Below are 16,371 nucleotides of genomic sequence, written 5' to 3' on the forward strand. Positions count from 1 at the left end.
TAACCTGATAAGAGGCATTTGGTTTTCTTTATCTATTGGTGGTAATAGGAGAAGGAACTAATGTAGAACTTAGTACCTACCACTATCAACCGATACACATCACCATTAATAACAAAAAGAATTCTATTTGAAAATGGACACAGCAAGTGATGAAGCTGCTCAAGCGGTTATCCTACTGCAACAGCGAGAACTCGTCAGTGTGCTGAACATGAATCAGTCTGTTGCTTTCAGAGTTTACCGTCTTTACCAAGATACTGGTAACTTTAAGCGAAAACGCGATTCCGGAAAGTAAAGCAGGTGGCTAAGAAATCGAACTCTCACTAATGTTCAAGTCCAGCAAGAGCTCAGAGAAGACTTAATGCAGCTAACCTTGAGCCAAAAAGACCAGGTACTGGCTCCAAATCGGCCCCCTACGATTTTCCAGAAAAGACGTTAATTGGACTGTGCCTGCTTAGTGGCGATAGAAGAAACGAGTCTACAGAAAACCTTGAGAAAGATTCGTGTAGAGTTGGATAAAAATTGTGGCTTTTGAGGAAATTCCTAGATGGTTTGAGCGAAAACCATCTAGTTTTTATTGAAACTGGTGGTGTAGCGGGGGGTTTAACAGCGAACCAATACATAGAATATTTTTTAGCTAAAACTAATGGCTTTGAGATGTTGAACTCACAAAAAGAATGGAAGCTACAGATTTTTTGCTAGAGACTTTTGACCGTGAACGTTCTACTTGAATCAATTTTTCTGTTCAAAAGTGTATATTGCTACTGTAAGTATTCTTAAATATGTCCAAATAATAATGGCACACCCTGTATTATAACGTATTTATATAGAGCTGCATTTGGCATGTCAAAATATTTCCTAATATTAACGAAACACCCTGTACTATCACTTATTTCTACAGTGCTACGATTCTTTCAATATAGAGTTTTCCTTAAATTAGGCAGCCTCATTCTAACCTTACTTTTATTCATACAATAATCCTATAGAAAGCCGTATATCATTGTTTTAATATTAGTATTAAAACGATTCTAGTGATAAGATAAAAGATAAAGTAAACAAAAATAGTATTAGAATTTCTTTCAAAGCATAAAAAAGAATTCTGAACGGTTTCGATCCACTCAACTACTTGTCACAGGGAATCCTTCTAACAACTTGCACCATGACGTACATTCACGTTCACGAATGAAAATTTGAAATAAGTATTTTATAAATTATTTTATTTATATAAAAAAATAATACATATTTTTTTATTATAATTCAATTATAATATGCAGTAAAAGTTGATTATACGACACATGTAATGTTAAGAATAATAATAAAACTAGATAATAAACTTTCATAGACGCTTGTGCGATTAATTGGATCTTATGTAATGAATATTTATGTAAGGAGAAATATTACTAAACAAACCTCATTCTTATCAAACTTTTCAAGATATTCGTCGTGTCTTTGCTTTTCGTACAAAGCTCTAGCCAGCGAACTCCTAGGTCTAAAAGTTATTGTAGACCTCATATTTGTATGCACTATATTACAATTCACACTATCACAGTGATCAGTTATACATTGTTCACTAATCATTTCGAATTTAAATTCACACCGCTTATAAATAAATAACTCGAATAATTTATATAAAACTTGCTGTTTCACTAAGAAATATAAAGTGAGGTTAGACACGATTTTATTTCACTAGACTACGATTAAGAACACTAAGAAATTACCGGTTTTGGAAGACTACGTTTATTATATTAATAAAAGTCACATTAAAGTTTAATTATTAAATATAAATCAGTTTAAAAAAGTATTTATATTGTTATGACATTTAAAAAATGCAGCTTCGATGATTTCAATGTACACAGTGCAATCGCGCAAGTTAAAGCACTACACGGCGGGAAAATTCAAATTATTACATAAGATTTATTTTTAGTGTTATTAATATTTTTAATTAATATTTTAATGTTATTATTGATTATTCGTATTGTAATCAAGTAGGCAACAATCTTTTTATAGCTTTACATTATACAAGAATACTGATAAACAAAACGTGTGTAACTACGAGGGAAGTTTGATGTATATAAATTACGAATTCTTTCTGAATATACAATTACATTTATAAAATTGGATTTAAGTAATTATCTTCTTAATTGAAGTGGACTTATAGAATAAAAAGTGTATTAACCGAAGAAGGTTGAGTAGACTGAGACTAAAAGCTGATGTACAATTATAAAATTTGTTTCAGATGCATGGTCATTGTCCGTCTGACCACAAATTATCAATCAAATTACATCAGGTCTCAGGTAATGGCGAAACTCATAATTTCAAGGACAAGGATTCAATAGGTTCTTGACGGTTGGAATAACTTTTGAAATATTTGTACATTTAATCAGGTAGCTTGGAACGAGTTTATTAAAAAATGAAGGGAATTACGAGAATCTATAAACGGAATCCAATAAAAAATTCTATAACTAAAATATGAGGAAAATAATATTATGAGTTTGATTTCAGAGTTTTTGCAGAAATGTTGAATAAAATATTTAATCTTTGGTTATAACAAGAAATGTATTAATAATTATTTTCAGTTTTTAATTTGTAGATATTTTTGAAGTAGAGAGAAGTTATTGAAATATTTTATTATCTTATAAATAACATATAAATTAAGATCTAGTAGTTAATCTAATTATGTCGTTGTGATTTTAATATTTTCTATGTGTGCAACTAAATAGTTTCGAGTAAATCGCCAAAAACGAATTGGGTATTTTTATTATATCCAAAATTTATTTTTCTCTAATGTCTGCGTAATTTTTTGAAGATTTCGACTAAAATTATCCAACTAGAATTTATTTGTTCACATAGGGGAACTAAATACTTCACGTTTTCTTCAGGTACTTTCAAAGCAGATTTTCTAACCTTTCAAGGAAATCTGAGGGTTCTGTTATTTTGGCACCAACTTCGCACAAACTTTTGTTATGTGTAATTCCTCGTGTAAAATTTTTCTAACCGTTTCTTTATAGTCGTTTACAGCCTCTGTAACCATCCGGATGCTTATTCGACGACCTGCACGCACAATTCGGTTGATTTTGGTCACAGTTTGCGAAGTTGGAACAGTCACAGGGCGACCTGGGCACTGGTCATCTTCAGTGTTCTCTCGGCCCTTACTAAAGCGTTTACACCACTCAAAAACACGCGCACGAGATAGAGAATTGTCCTCATAGGCCTCTTGCAACAATTTATAGCACTCAGTCGGAGTTATCTTTACGAGAAATTTCATATTGATACGTTCGTTTCAAATCGCTACTGCACAAATTCTATAATATTGACGGAAACGTATTTCGGGACGTGCATAGACAAGAAATCTAGACACCCCAAACATCTAGGACGCCTTCTAGTCGCGCAGTTTCGTTATTTAATAGCCAAATCTCGTATATATACTCATTTATAGTAATGGATGTTCATATAACACCTCTATCTTCGCATCATTGTCTTCGTTAAAATTTATGCTTTTAGGAAGCAACCTGTACTCATCTGTGTGTTTTTTCTTTATAAAGAAGATCTTTTATGGCCACCATTTGAGGATCCCCCGTTTTTTTACTAACGCTTTTACTTTATAAGATTGTGAAGGCCTAGCAGCTCTCAGAAGGGTCATGTAATCTGCTGGGGAATTTATGGGAGGCTTTAAATATTTCTCCTGTATGGCATGACCGCTATCGGCTTCCATTATAGTGTGTCCTCGCTCCAGATATACCTGCTGGATTAATATTTTTTTAGACTTCACCAAATCACTTAAAGTAAAGGCTAGGACATTGATTCGATTCTGTTAATTACACCAGTCTGATATTGAAGTCACTTCTTTGACTTCCTTAAGTGGATTATAGATAAAATCAACAATGCAGAAAGTAAATTCACTGCTTGTAACACCGGCGTTCCTCTCATGCCAAACAGGTGCCTGCAGGTTTTGTTTGTAATAAACTTGGGATGCCAAAAGTAAAGGACATAAAAATATAAAGGTCCATAGTTGAAATTATTTTTACTTTATAGGCTTCCAACTTTAAAACCACAACACAGATCACATTGATCTTTCCGAGGCAAACGGATTCCGATATTTTCATCATCCATCACTTTGGAAAACAATAATTTACAGGATGTTTTTATTTCATTAGCAACACGCCATTCCTTGTAAACGCTCAACATGTGAAGTATTGACCTAAAGGTTGTTTCAACATAAATTTTCTTTGAGGATGCCCGGCAGTAATTGCTAGGTATCTTTAGTAGTTGTCAGAGCCATAACCTAAGATTTTGTCTTCCTTTTTTTTCAGATGTTTCTTCCTTATTTTCTTGACATCCGCACATATTTGGTATATCTTCATTTCCAGAAACATATGACTAGGAATCCGTCTCTTGCAGATTAGAATCGTAATTCGAAGTAGCAACTCCTTTCACCCATATCTCAAATGTGTCTTCTCCAAAGCTAATGGTGAGCACATTCTTAATTTCTCCCCATTTTTTTTTTGTAGAAAGATATCATGTCCCTCATTTTTACGCACTGTCTGACTGCTTTTATATAATACTTTGAGCCTCTCTTCGTTACTAACCCTTTTAATAAAAGCTCGTTTTTCTTTCGAATTATGAATTTTCCAAAATTGTGAGGAGATCTTTTCGGTAAATGAAGCACAACAAAAAGATAAGCCAGTATTTTTTGTTTAACTTGTGATTGATTTTATGGATCTTCCACGTTTAGAAATATTTTAAAAACCGTTTTATTGGAACGTTTGTAACCCAAGTATGGCAAGGCACACACCGTTTCAACTTTCGCTTGATAATAAGATGATGGATTACGAGATGATCAAAAATCTTTAACCGATAGTATAACTTTATATTATAAATGTACGATGGTTGGCTGCGGAGTTTTCGTGATGTATTTAAAAACTGAAATGCTCAGGGAAGAAAAGTAATATCCTCATCTAACGGTGTAATACGGAAAATAACAAAAGTAAAACAAAAAAATTATCAATAAAACTATTCGTTCAGTAAAGTAGAATTTGGTAAAAAGAGATGAGAAGATTGGAAACTACAGCGTGTGAAATTCGTGTATTGTTAAGACATTATTCGAGCGGAAAGTCTTTTGGTGCGTCTTGTGGAATTATGAAGATTTAATGTACTTCAAAATCATTCCAATTGATCTAGTTATCAATACCGAGGTATATAGTGGACACCTGATGCGAATGTATGAGCTTTTAAGAGATATATATTCAAGACAAAGCTGAACTACATATTGGAAAAGAACTTGGTGGTATTGACCTCTTATCACATTCAGTATTTAGCCCGGATCTTGCAGTCAGTTTGTAGTACTAAAACCAAAACAACAGCTTTCAAATTTGCATAGATTAAATCTTTGTTTTTGCTGTATTCTATCTTTTCCAACACTAGTTTTATAATATCTGTTTCTTTCAAATAAGCTCTATAAGCTAAGAGTAATGATGGGATTTTATTTCCTTAAGCCCTCAATCATAGTACACTAAGTATTTCTTTTTAGAAAACATATCAACACGGTAACTTTAACTCTCGTCTCAAGCTACTGTTCCAGTCTTAAACTTAATACATCAGCGAATCCAAATCTCTTAAGCTCGGATTGGTTAATTAATCCGGTGTAATCGATATTCTGTATCGATTTCTTTGTTTTCAGAAATGCTTGAACTCTCTTCAACACCTGGAGAAGGAATAGGAACTTCTTCTGATAGGATTGTTTTAGTTAGAGAAGATACCTCCACGAATATTAGCGATTTCATCGAAAAGTCTTGGTGAAGCAAAAATAACAGTCCTTTATTTAATAAGTAGATTCGCGCCATATCAATGGTTTACCGAAAAGCATTGCCGAATTTTGTTCATGGAATCAACCGGTCAAATTTCTGTGACATGAGATACAGCAGTTGTGTGGCAGCCAGTACTTATATTGGTTGCGAATAATCGGGTTGAAATATTCATGATAGCACTTCTATTCAGCTATCAACTAACTTCCCAAGGTGACTTCGCGAAAATAATTGATGATAACTTTGAGCTACGTACAGAATTTAATAGAAAAGTGATAATTTGGTGAAAAAAAAAAAAAACAAATATTGAAACGATTTTAGACGTAAAGACAATATCTGATATTTTTCTGTTAACTTTTGAGGCACTATTAATAAAAATGCACAACAGATTTGGTTCGAGTAACTTTGAGTGTTATTTAATGAACGTGAACATTGAAGACCAATATTTTTTATGATACACCCTCTATATATTCGATAATTTCGCACATTTATGGCTATTTTTGTTGTATAAATGCTTCACATACTAAAAAGATGCGATTTGGACGATAGATTACGTTAAAAATTTAACCTCAAAATGTTAAGCTTTTTCCTTTGTTATAAACACTTCTTGGTGATTTTCAATGCTTTTGCTGCTTTTAAATGTAACACCAACATTCAGATACATTCTCGTATCCAAATTATTATTTTTGATTTAGTTTTTAAAGCATACGACTTCTATGGATGTCTTTTATTCTTTAGAATATTTTACATTACTAATTATGTTGTATTATAAATACAGCATCATTTATAATTAATCAGAATGTAGGTTCAATTTACCTGAGTCTGAGGCTGAATCACAACGAGGTCAAATGTTTAAATACGTGCTTGCAGGGCCGGTATAATCATATTTCAACTTAATAACTTGAAAATGGACTAACTAAACATGATGTTTCTAAATTCATGCGTTAAACTTCGAGTGGAGGTGGTTCCACCTGACATGATCCATCGTGTAATTCCATCTTAAAGGAATCATAATCGACCAAGTCCACTTGAAAAAATCATCTAATAAGGACCTAGGATTGCAAGTGAATAGTTACTTGTTGAGCAGAGGACGACTTTTTCTCTGTTTGTTGTACGTTGCTTCACTGGACTCTTCTCCAGTCTTTTTTTCTCCTTTAGTAGCTTTTTTCTTCTATTATCTTCTTCCAATATTCTCTTTACTATACAAGGAATGAAATCATCAACCTTTAAACTGCTTTTCATGACTTATATAATTCATAATGTGGAGTGGAAAACACTAGAGAGAGAAAATTAACTGAGAAATATTCATTTTTCTAAATGAAGACGAATAACAAAGCTATTTGGCATTCACTTGTCGTTTCTAGGATTGCAATGAAACTTTATCAGATCCTATGCCTTTGAGCACCGACTAACAACCATAGTGTCTAGTTGATAGACGATTGAGAGATTTCGAATGTTCCAAAGAAAAAGGCATTCAATAATTAGACACTAAATTATTTTGCATTCATTGTATTGTTTTCAGGATTTAATAAAATGATTTTTTCTTAATAGTTATGTCAGTAAAACGTATTGATGAAGTTAAAATATATGCCACCTATTCCCAAGAAGAATTTTCACTAAAAGTTTCAAGCTAATCAGTTTAGACAAGTTTATGTGATAATTAGAAATATATTTCGTTTGAGGTGGTCGGAATACCTAAGAAAATATTAAATTTAGTGAAAATGATACAGAATAACACTGAGAAGGAAGTAGCTGTTGAGAAAAGTTTATCAACAGTGTTGTTTAACCTTGTACTTCTTTATGTAAAAGCAAGCACAACGTGGTGAACCATATCACACTGGAGTAGTTCGAGTAGTGTCTACCATATGGAGATGCCTGTGGATATTGAACTTCTGTAGGTTGTATTGTTCGAGAAAGACGTGCCTTGGTGGATGATTTCACAGGCTTATAATTCTCTATAGAAAGGAGTTCCAATAAATTGACATCCTGTGCATCTACAGGGGAACTGGGTGTTCACGATGCCAGGTCAACCTGTCGAATAGGTCTTGCAAATACTGCTCTACGTGGGGTTATTTTGAACAGCTCAGAAGAGCAGCTACGGTGATAGTATCGGTTAAATAGAGTCAGGTCTTTTATGTTCTAAGCTGTCCAAGTTTCTGGTTAACACTGGGACGTCCATAAGTCTTCTGTATTGAGTACAGCATCCTAAGGGTATGCCTTGGAGATGATCTCCAAATGTGCGAGCAAGGGAGAGATAAATGCTTTAATGTCAAAAAATTGTTAGACAATGTAGACAAAACCTTGTCAAAACTAAAAATCAAACATAATACTCCAAAGATGGACGAACCTGTGCCTTGTGGAGTATTGGAAGCTGAGTTTAAAGCTTTTTGGTCCTAAGAAAGGCTTCAACTAGAAATAATCCTGCAAAGTAGTGGTGTCCGAATCTAGGGGATGATTTACAATAACACAAATCCTTGCCTTCGCTGATGATAAGTAGAACGTAGAATTTAGAAAAACTGTTCCTACTATTGGAAAAGAAAACATAAATGAACAAAAGACAAAATATATGGACATGCCAAAAGATCTGTATAACTTCCACTAATTGTAATTGACAATAGAAAAAAACAGAAAATATAAATAAAACCCAGGAGTTCAAAGATTTGGGATTGACAATGTTAAATGAAGGAGGTGAAACCAGCGAAATTCACAAAATACTGACGAAAGGGAATAAAACGTTTGAGCCCTAAGAGGATTATTAAGATCAAAAGTTATACAATCAACGATGATCAGAGATATGTGAGTAGAGAAAAAAAATTCCTTTGGAAGGAATATATAGCCAGAATGTACGAAGATAGAGGGGTGAAAAGATCTTTGTTAAAGGAGAAGAAGCAAAAACGTCAACGAAAAAGGTGGAAAGAAGCGTGTAGAGAAAATTTAGAAGCAGTAGGATTGGAAAGCGGGACAAAAATAAATGGAAAAAAACAGGAGCCTTGTACATATCAATGAGATATAAAATATTTTCGTATGTTTCGGACACGTACATCTGATAATTTTGTCTTTATATGTAAAATAATTAATGATATAATTATTAGGTAGTAGTCAGTATGATCTGATGGGAAAATAGTTGTAAGTTCGACCCTGACCGTGACTTAATATCAAGATAAAAGATAAAAGAGTATTCTCGTCCGAGTTATGATCGTCGAGAGCGTGATCTATGACTGAATGCCAGCTCGTAGAGCCATAGATCAATCAAACATCGATCAGGAATCAATAAAAAACCCAACTATAATTACCTGATTATTTCGGAATCCTACACATGCATTGTAATTACTATAAATGGTTTGTAGTTTTATAAAAAAAAAGCAATGGGCAATTGAATCGAATAAATCTTCTTTCAAACGTACGGCAAAATGACAAAGAAATGAGCCGATTATTATTACTAATGACATTACAAATATTACTCATATTTCATATTATTATAAAACGGAGGCTTCGGATTTTCTACCCTTTTATAGGGACCGATATGTACGAGGAACGTACACAGGAAAAAAAAAGAATTTCAATTGGTAGTTTAATTGAAAAAAAATCTTTGAGTGACCTGAATCTGGATGTCATCGGCGGAATAGAGATCGCGAAAAACGTTTTGAAAAACTTTTAGCTACAAGAGATCGATTTTTGACAACAAATTATTGGGTAGGAGGACCAAGAATGGTTTCTTTATATCGTGATAAAGTTAATATCAATGTCTATATAGCACTTTTCTGATAAAGAACGCATTAGGCACAAGAATGACTTTAACTTGTATATAGGGAAGAGCGAAATATTTATTATGCCTCCTTCCTTTACTAGATCTAAGATATCAGCATGTGACCCACAATCTAGCAGCACGGAAGTATATACCCTCAAAGCGTAGTTGTCCTTTGTTTCTAGCACATACTTTTATCATCAGTGCATCTTCTAGTTTTGTAAATTGTGATCTAGCAATACCACTTGAAGGTACTTGTATTCCTTGAATAGTACTGCCATTCTAATTGTATCAATTCCAGCAGAATTGATAATAGTTTTTCCCTGCTCATCTGAGGCTTTCGCACGTGATCTTGCTTCTAGTCTCTCACCTGTTTCGTAGGTGGGAAACTATTTCTCCTTCTCTGATAATATTTTTTCTTTAGCCTGCTCTAGGGATAGTTCTTGATACAGTAGACTACTGCTGCACTGATACCGGCCATAATGAGACTGTATCCCTCTTTATGGAGTCCTTCAATTTTATAGCGGAAATCCCAATAGTTTCTAGATCTTCTTCATACCTCTGGTTGAGGTGTCTGACTGGCTATCATTAGTCAACGTTTCTCAAAGTTAGATCAAGTTGATTTTGAAAAAAGACCAGCATTTTGAAGTTTATCAACAGAGAGACTTTTTTGACTATGTTCTATTTAGAGATGAAGCCACGTTTAATAAAAATGGTTGTGTTAACAGGTACCACTATTATCCATCAACTAATTCATATCTTATAGTGAGACAAAGTCAACTAGATGTATGGGGAGATATTGTTAGTGAATATGTAGTAGGACCAAACCATCTAGAATTTTTATTGGAAGAAGACTCATTTCTTACACGTCAAAGGATGTGGCTTTTGCATGACGGTACGCCTGGTCATACTAATCAATTAATTAATGGTAAACTGAATGAACTATTTCCTGGTAGTTAAATCGGAAGAAATGGTTCAGTACACTGGCCAACAAGGTCACAGGACCTCAATAAAATGGACTCATGTTTCTGGGGTTCCCACAATAAACGATGACATGATGTTGAGAACAAGAAATGAATTTCGGAACGTTTCTATAGATACTATTTAGTTTTAGAGAGTTTTTTATTGGTTGGTTACTCTAATTCTTTTGTAATATATTGGTTTTCGTTTGTATTTGCAATTTAACCTCTACAGTATCAAACAGCAAGAAAATCCACAAGGTGGTACTGAATAATTGTAGACTGTAAGTGCGCGAGCTAGCAGACATAGTAGGCATTTCAAAAAGTGAAGAAGATTCCAAACTGAAAATTTGGACATGAAAAAGCTGTGCAAGATGGATGACGCGTTTGCTCACAATGGAACAAAAACAGCGTCCTGAAGATGTTACCATCGAGTGTTTGGCAACATTTCACACAAATAAAGATGAATTTTAGCGCCATTCCATAACCATGGATGAAACGTGGGTCCATCACTTCATACCCGAGACAAAATAATAATTTTGGAATAATTTTCATTGACTATCTTGTAAAAGAAAAAACGGTGAGTATTACGCGAAGTTAATACAGCGTTTGGGTGAATAAATCAAGCAAAAACGACCGCACTTGTCTAAGAAGAAAGTGTTGTTTCATCGAGACATTGCATCAAATCATACAATCGTTATTGCAATGGCCAAAATTATTGCGTTAAAGTTTGAATTACTACCTCATGCACCGGATTCGCCAGATTTAGTCCCCTTAAATTATTTTCTGTTCCCAGACTTGAAAAAATGGCTAGGTGGTCAAAGATTTTCGAGGAGCTTGATGCTTCTTATTATAAAAAGGGTATCAAACTTATTGAATGTCGCTGGGAAAAGTGTATGGAGCTAAAAGGATATTACGTTGAAACATACATATTTTTTTTTTTAAATTGTGTTTTCTTTGTTGAGCTATGTACTTCTACTACCATCATCGTAATCATTGTTTTGCTCACAAAAATATTTCAATATTTTGAAAACTAATAATTTTAGGCATAGCAAATGTTTGATAAAAAAAGAAGTATGTTGGTTGGTGATATATTATAAAACACAGGGTGATTAATTTGAAAAACTGGGAAAATAATAAGAATTTTGATTCACCATGTATCAGATTCGATGAATATTAACGAAATAAACAATTTTCCAGAATTTTTTCTACTATTCGAATGTTTTGACAGCATCAGATCTTCATTCTTAAATTTCTCTTACATTGTACATGATATTGAACTTTTTAGGGAAAAATTGAAATTGAAACTTTTTAATTACCCCGTAGAACACATCACAACTCTGTATTATTGCAATGGGTAAGTCAAGATCATTTCAAATATGCAATAAAATATAGGGTATCTTTTGCAACACCTTGTAAGATTCTAAATGCATTTAAAAAGTGGAGACTAATGATGGATAATCTCTCAAATATACAAACTCATATCTCAAAGGTCAAAGGAGGTACTAAAATTTATTACACTAATCCCTGTATCTCTTTTTCTATTTTTTTCATTGATATTTCTCCTTACAGTTTCTTTAATTGTTATTTGTTTTACCATTATGTTAGAAATCAGTTTTTTTAGTAGTTGTTGTTGTTGTCTTTTATACCAAAGTTAATAAATGATCTAGTTCTTCGACCTCATCACTTTATGGTCCGATATAGAACAAATTACGAGTAAACCACATTCACGTCAATTATTTCTTACCAATATAAAAATTGAACTACAATACCCAGTCATTGGAAGAGACCTTTCAACTTATCTACAATAGAAAAAAATATCTTAATACATCTTTGGTTTACATGATCTTATCTCACGAATCCTAGTTGATTAATATAATTTTTAGTTTGGCCCCTAGCTAATATTCCGTTGAAATATGGCTAATATTACATTACCCAACAGCCTTATGATTTTCTGATTCAATATAACTGATGTTATCACGAAAGCACGTTGACGTTTTTCTAACTTCGTTTTCCTGTACATGCTCAAAAGAAAGAAAAAATAAACGTCCGTAATCTCAGAGAAATTACTGAGCTCTCCGTCATGCGGAATTAGAAACTTCTAAGTCAATTACTTTATGACATAAATTATAAAATTTGACATTTAGGAATCACAACTCGAATTCATATTATATTTTCCGAAACTTTTTCTCTAATTTTTGCTTTATAATGTTGCCTTTCATTTTGATTCGTCAGAATCAAGATAATTTTCAAGTATCTGTTTACAATCATCGGATTCCGTTTCTCCGAACTCATTTAATCCCTACAGATTAAAGGAACAGAATAACCTAATTAAATTAAGACCGAAATTAAAGCTTCTTGAAAAATATTTAAATTGCCGCAAGGGAATTGTGACTACGTCACTTTCCGACATCCCTTTGATGTAGCCACTCAACTTTACCTGAAATTACAAGATTTAATTAATAAAGAAATAAACAGTTCTCGAGACAGGTCCTTAGCGCCCTACGGGGCCACAAGCATTTTTTGTTTTAGTCTTTGGCACCCCTGACTCACCTCCGACAGTGTTCGTGACAAGATATATTAATGCCCAAGGAAGTAAGAATAAAAGAATGATATCTCTTGTTTATATATTCAGTATTAATATTATCATTTTCGATAATATCATAAGCTTATAGCAATTATAAAGAATAAGAAACGATAAAAAAGTACAGATCTAATCATCGACTAACGAATATTGTAATATCCCACATGCATTATAATCACTTATCTCGCTTGTAAATTATTTAGACGACTCAAAAATGGGAGTTTTCTGATCTCAAGAAGCTCTGACCAAAGCCTTAAGTGAAAATTTCAATATAGAAGTCGAACTCTCCAAGAATCGGGATGGCTGAGGTCGATGATTTGGGTTTTTTTGAGGACTGAGAATCACCCTTCATCTTCTGAATCAATTTATAGGTCATTTAGACACATAAAAATAGTAGTTTTCTGATCTCAAGAAGTTCTCACCAAAGCCTTAAGTGGAAATTTCAATGTAGAAGTCGAGCCCTCGAAGAATCGCAATGGCTGAGGTCGATGATTTGGGTTTTTTTGAGGACCGAGAATCACCCTTCATCTTCTGAATCAATTTATAGGTCATTTAGACACATAAAAATGGGAGTTTTCTGATCTCAAGAAGTTCTCACCAAAGCCTTAAGTGGAAATTTCAATGTAGAAGTCGAGCCCTCGAAGAATCGCAATGGCTGAGGTCGATGATTTGGGTTTTTTTGAGGACCGAGAATCACCCTTCATCTTCTGAATCAATTTATAGGTCATTTAGACACATGAAAATGGGAGTTTTCTGATCTCAAGAATCTCTGACCAAAGCCTTAAGTGAAAATTTCAATATAGAAGTCGAACTCTCCATGAATCGGGATGGCTGAGGTCAATGATTTGGTTTTTTTTTGAGGACTGAGAATCACTCTTTATCTTCCGAACCAATTTATAGGTCATTTAGACACATGAAAATAGGAGTTTTCTGATCTCGAGAAGTTCTCACAAAAGTCTAAAGTGGAAATTTCAATGTAGAAGTCGAGCCCTCCAAGAACGCAATGGCTGAGGTCGATGATTTGGGTTTTTTTGAGGACTGAGAATCACCCTTCATCCTCTGCACCAATTTGTAGGTCATTTAGAAGATTGAGAATAGAGGTTATGTCAATATCGATAAAAACCATGTTACTGGGAATGGATCGTCACTTGTATTGGCATTAACTGAATAGACTACTCGCAGAAACAAGAACATTTTGAGAAGATGATTGGATATGATGCAGTATGCAGTCGATTGTTTTCAGAAAACAAACATCGAATATACAATAGCATAATAAAAAGTATAACAACATATAGTAGCGAAATCTGGCCTCTAAAAGAAAAAACAGTCAAAATGCTTGAAGCCACAGAAATGGATTATTGGAGACGCGCGGCAGGAATATCAAGACTGGAAAAAATAAGAAACGACAGAATCAGGGAGATCATGAAAGTGCAACATACGATTACGGAAGACATTAGGGTGAATCAGTTAAGATGGTACGGACATGTCCAAAGAATGCCTGAAGACCGCATACCCAAACAAATTTTAAATTGGGCACCACAAGGAAGAAGAAAAAGAGGAAGACCAAGATTAAGCTGGAGAGAAGGTATCGAGAAGGATATTCGAGAGAGAGGATTGGAAGAAGATCTTTGGGAAGATCGAAAAAAATGGAAACTGGGAATCGGAAGACGGCGAAGAACGTTTTAACCCGATTAATATATATATGCAGTCGATTATGGATAGTCGCCCTCCATTTCCTGCACCAATTCTAGAATTGTGTCAGGAGATTTTGGGATCGGATGTGGCGTATGTCTTGGGCTGATGCAATTAGTGCAGTACCGTCCGCACATAATTGGAACTTTTCCAAGGGGCTACGGTTTCATACGTGTAAATGATAACTGACGAGTCCGGCGTGCCACACCCGATCGAAAGCCTTCTGGTCATCCATGAAGATGACAACAGCGCAATGTTTTCGGTTGATAGCTTGGGTAACGTTAGTTTAAAGATTGGTATTGACGTTGTGACTAGAATGTTCGGGTCTGAATCCGAATTGTAATTTTGAAATTATATTTTGCTCGGTACGGAAGTCGCAGTCTTTAATAAGATGTTCAAAGACTTTACCGAGGACGCTGATAAGCGATCTGGAGCCGTAAGGTTTCGGCTTAGTGGGGTTTTTATCGGATCTATAATGTTCAATTTCACTGAATTGGCCGACAACAAAATTAGTTCACATTTTATTATGAAAGTTTTCAAAATTAGCATCTCATCTCAAGTGTCTGATGACGATAATTTGGTTATCGAAACGCGTACTAACTAAATAGATTAGTGATTACTGTTTGTTGATGGCGTTGTTTGAATCTTAGTTCTTTGGAACGAGGAAAGTTCATCTCGTTAGAAAGAAACGAGAGAAGATCGGAGTTAGTCTGGTCTATTCCAATGACGAAGACGCCGCCGAGGACGACGCTGTTTATTCTTTGAGCAAATTTAAAAAATCGATCGTTCCCCTTGTCATGTATGCCATTAGCGACGTAGACGCGTTACCGTGGAGACGCGAGAGAGCACTTTGCAGTTATAATGATGTCATTTACACTTGCCGCCTTCTTCCTTATTTCACCCGCATATGTGACAAGGAGACTGCCTTGCCACCCCCCATGATGTGAAAACTCCCACCCGCACCTACGGCAACTAGGCACTCTCTCAATTCTATTTTTGAATTATAGTCTGAGAACTCAAACTTCCGAGAAACAATATGTATTAAAATGCTATTACGGAAGAGGGACATTTACTAATTCCGATTCAAACTTACTTAAGATTTATGGAGATTGTGAAAACCTACGTACAAACCAGCTTTGATATTTAGTTTTATTGTAGACTAAATATTTAAAACGAGGGTTGTTTTTAAGTTTTAAGATATGGCAATATGTTAAATCTGGTATTGTTCGACATTTTTAATGATGAATGTACTCAGAACGTGTAGTTATGTCACGAGTGCTATTTGGATTGTTTAAGATCCTTGAAAAATTAATCTTTGTCAAAAATGGAACTAATTCTCGAGAACGCACCATCTCGAACCACTGTGTTTCGCCGGTTTTCCGAATTCAATCGTAGTCGCAATGCCGCAAAACGCAAAATCGGCTGTTGCCTGTTGACTGTGCCTAAACTGATATTGCAAGATCGTCATGTGACATACTGCTAGATTGAGGCATATTTTGGCATTAATTTCCGTAGATTAAAAAAAGTTCCGAGATATTCCGAGAGAATAAAGCCGTGTCCAATTATAAATCTTGGTTTTCATTTGTCTTTCTC

The 16,371-nt window shown here is 34.3% G+C and overlaps 1 protein-coding gene across 1 annotated transcript in view; it reads right to left on the minus strand.

Moving 5' to 3' along the window:
- LOC130892969 (protein-L-histidine N-pros-methyltransferase) overlaps positions 1 to 1,854 on the minus strand; it is a 125,865-nt gene extending 124,011 nt beyond the window's left edge. The window contains exon 1 of the mRNA XM_057798727.1: positions 1,408 to 1,854. Within this exon, the coding sequence (XP_057654710.1) occupies positions 1,408 to 1,575 (168 nt within the window). The 5' untranslated portion in view covers positions 1,576 to 1,854. The remainder of the gene's footprint in view (positions 1 to 1,407) is intronic.
- Between the last annotated feature and the right edge of the window lie 14,517 nt (positions 1,855 to 16,371).

Source organism: Diorhabda carinulata, chromosome 4 (genome assembly GCF_026250575.1).
Source record: "Diorhabda carinulata isolate Delta chromosome 4, icDioCari1.1, whole genome shotgun sequence".
NCBI lineage: Eukaryota > Metazoa > Arthropoda > Insecta > Coleoptera > Chrysomelidae > Diorhabda > Diorhabda carinulata.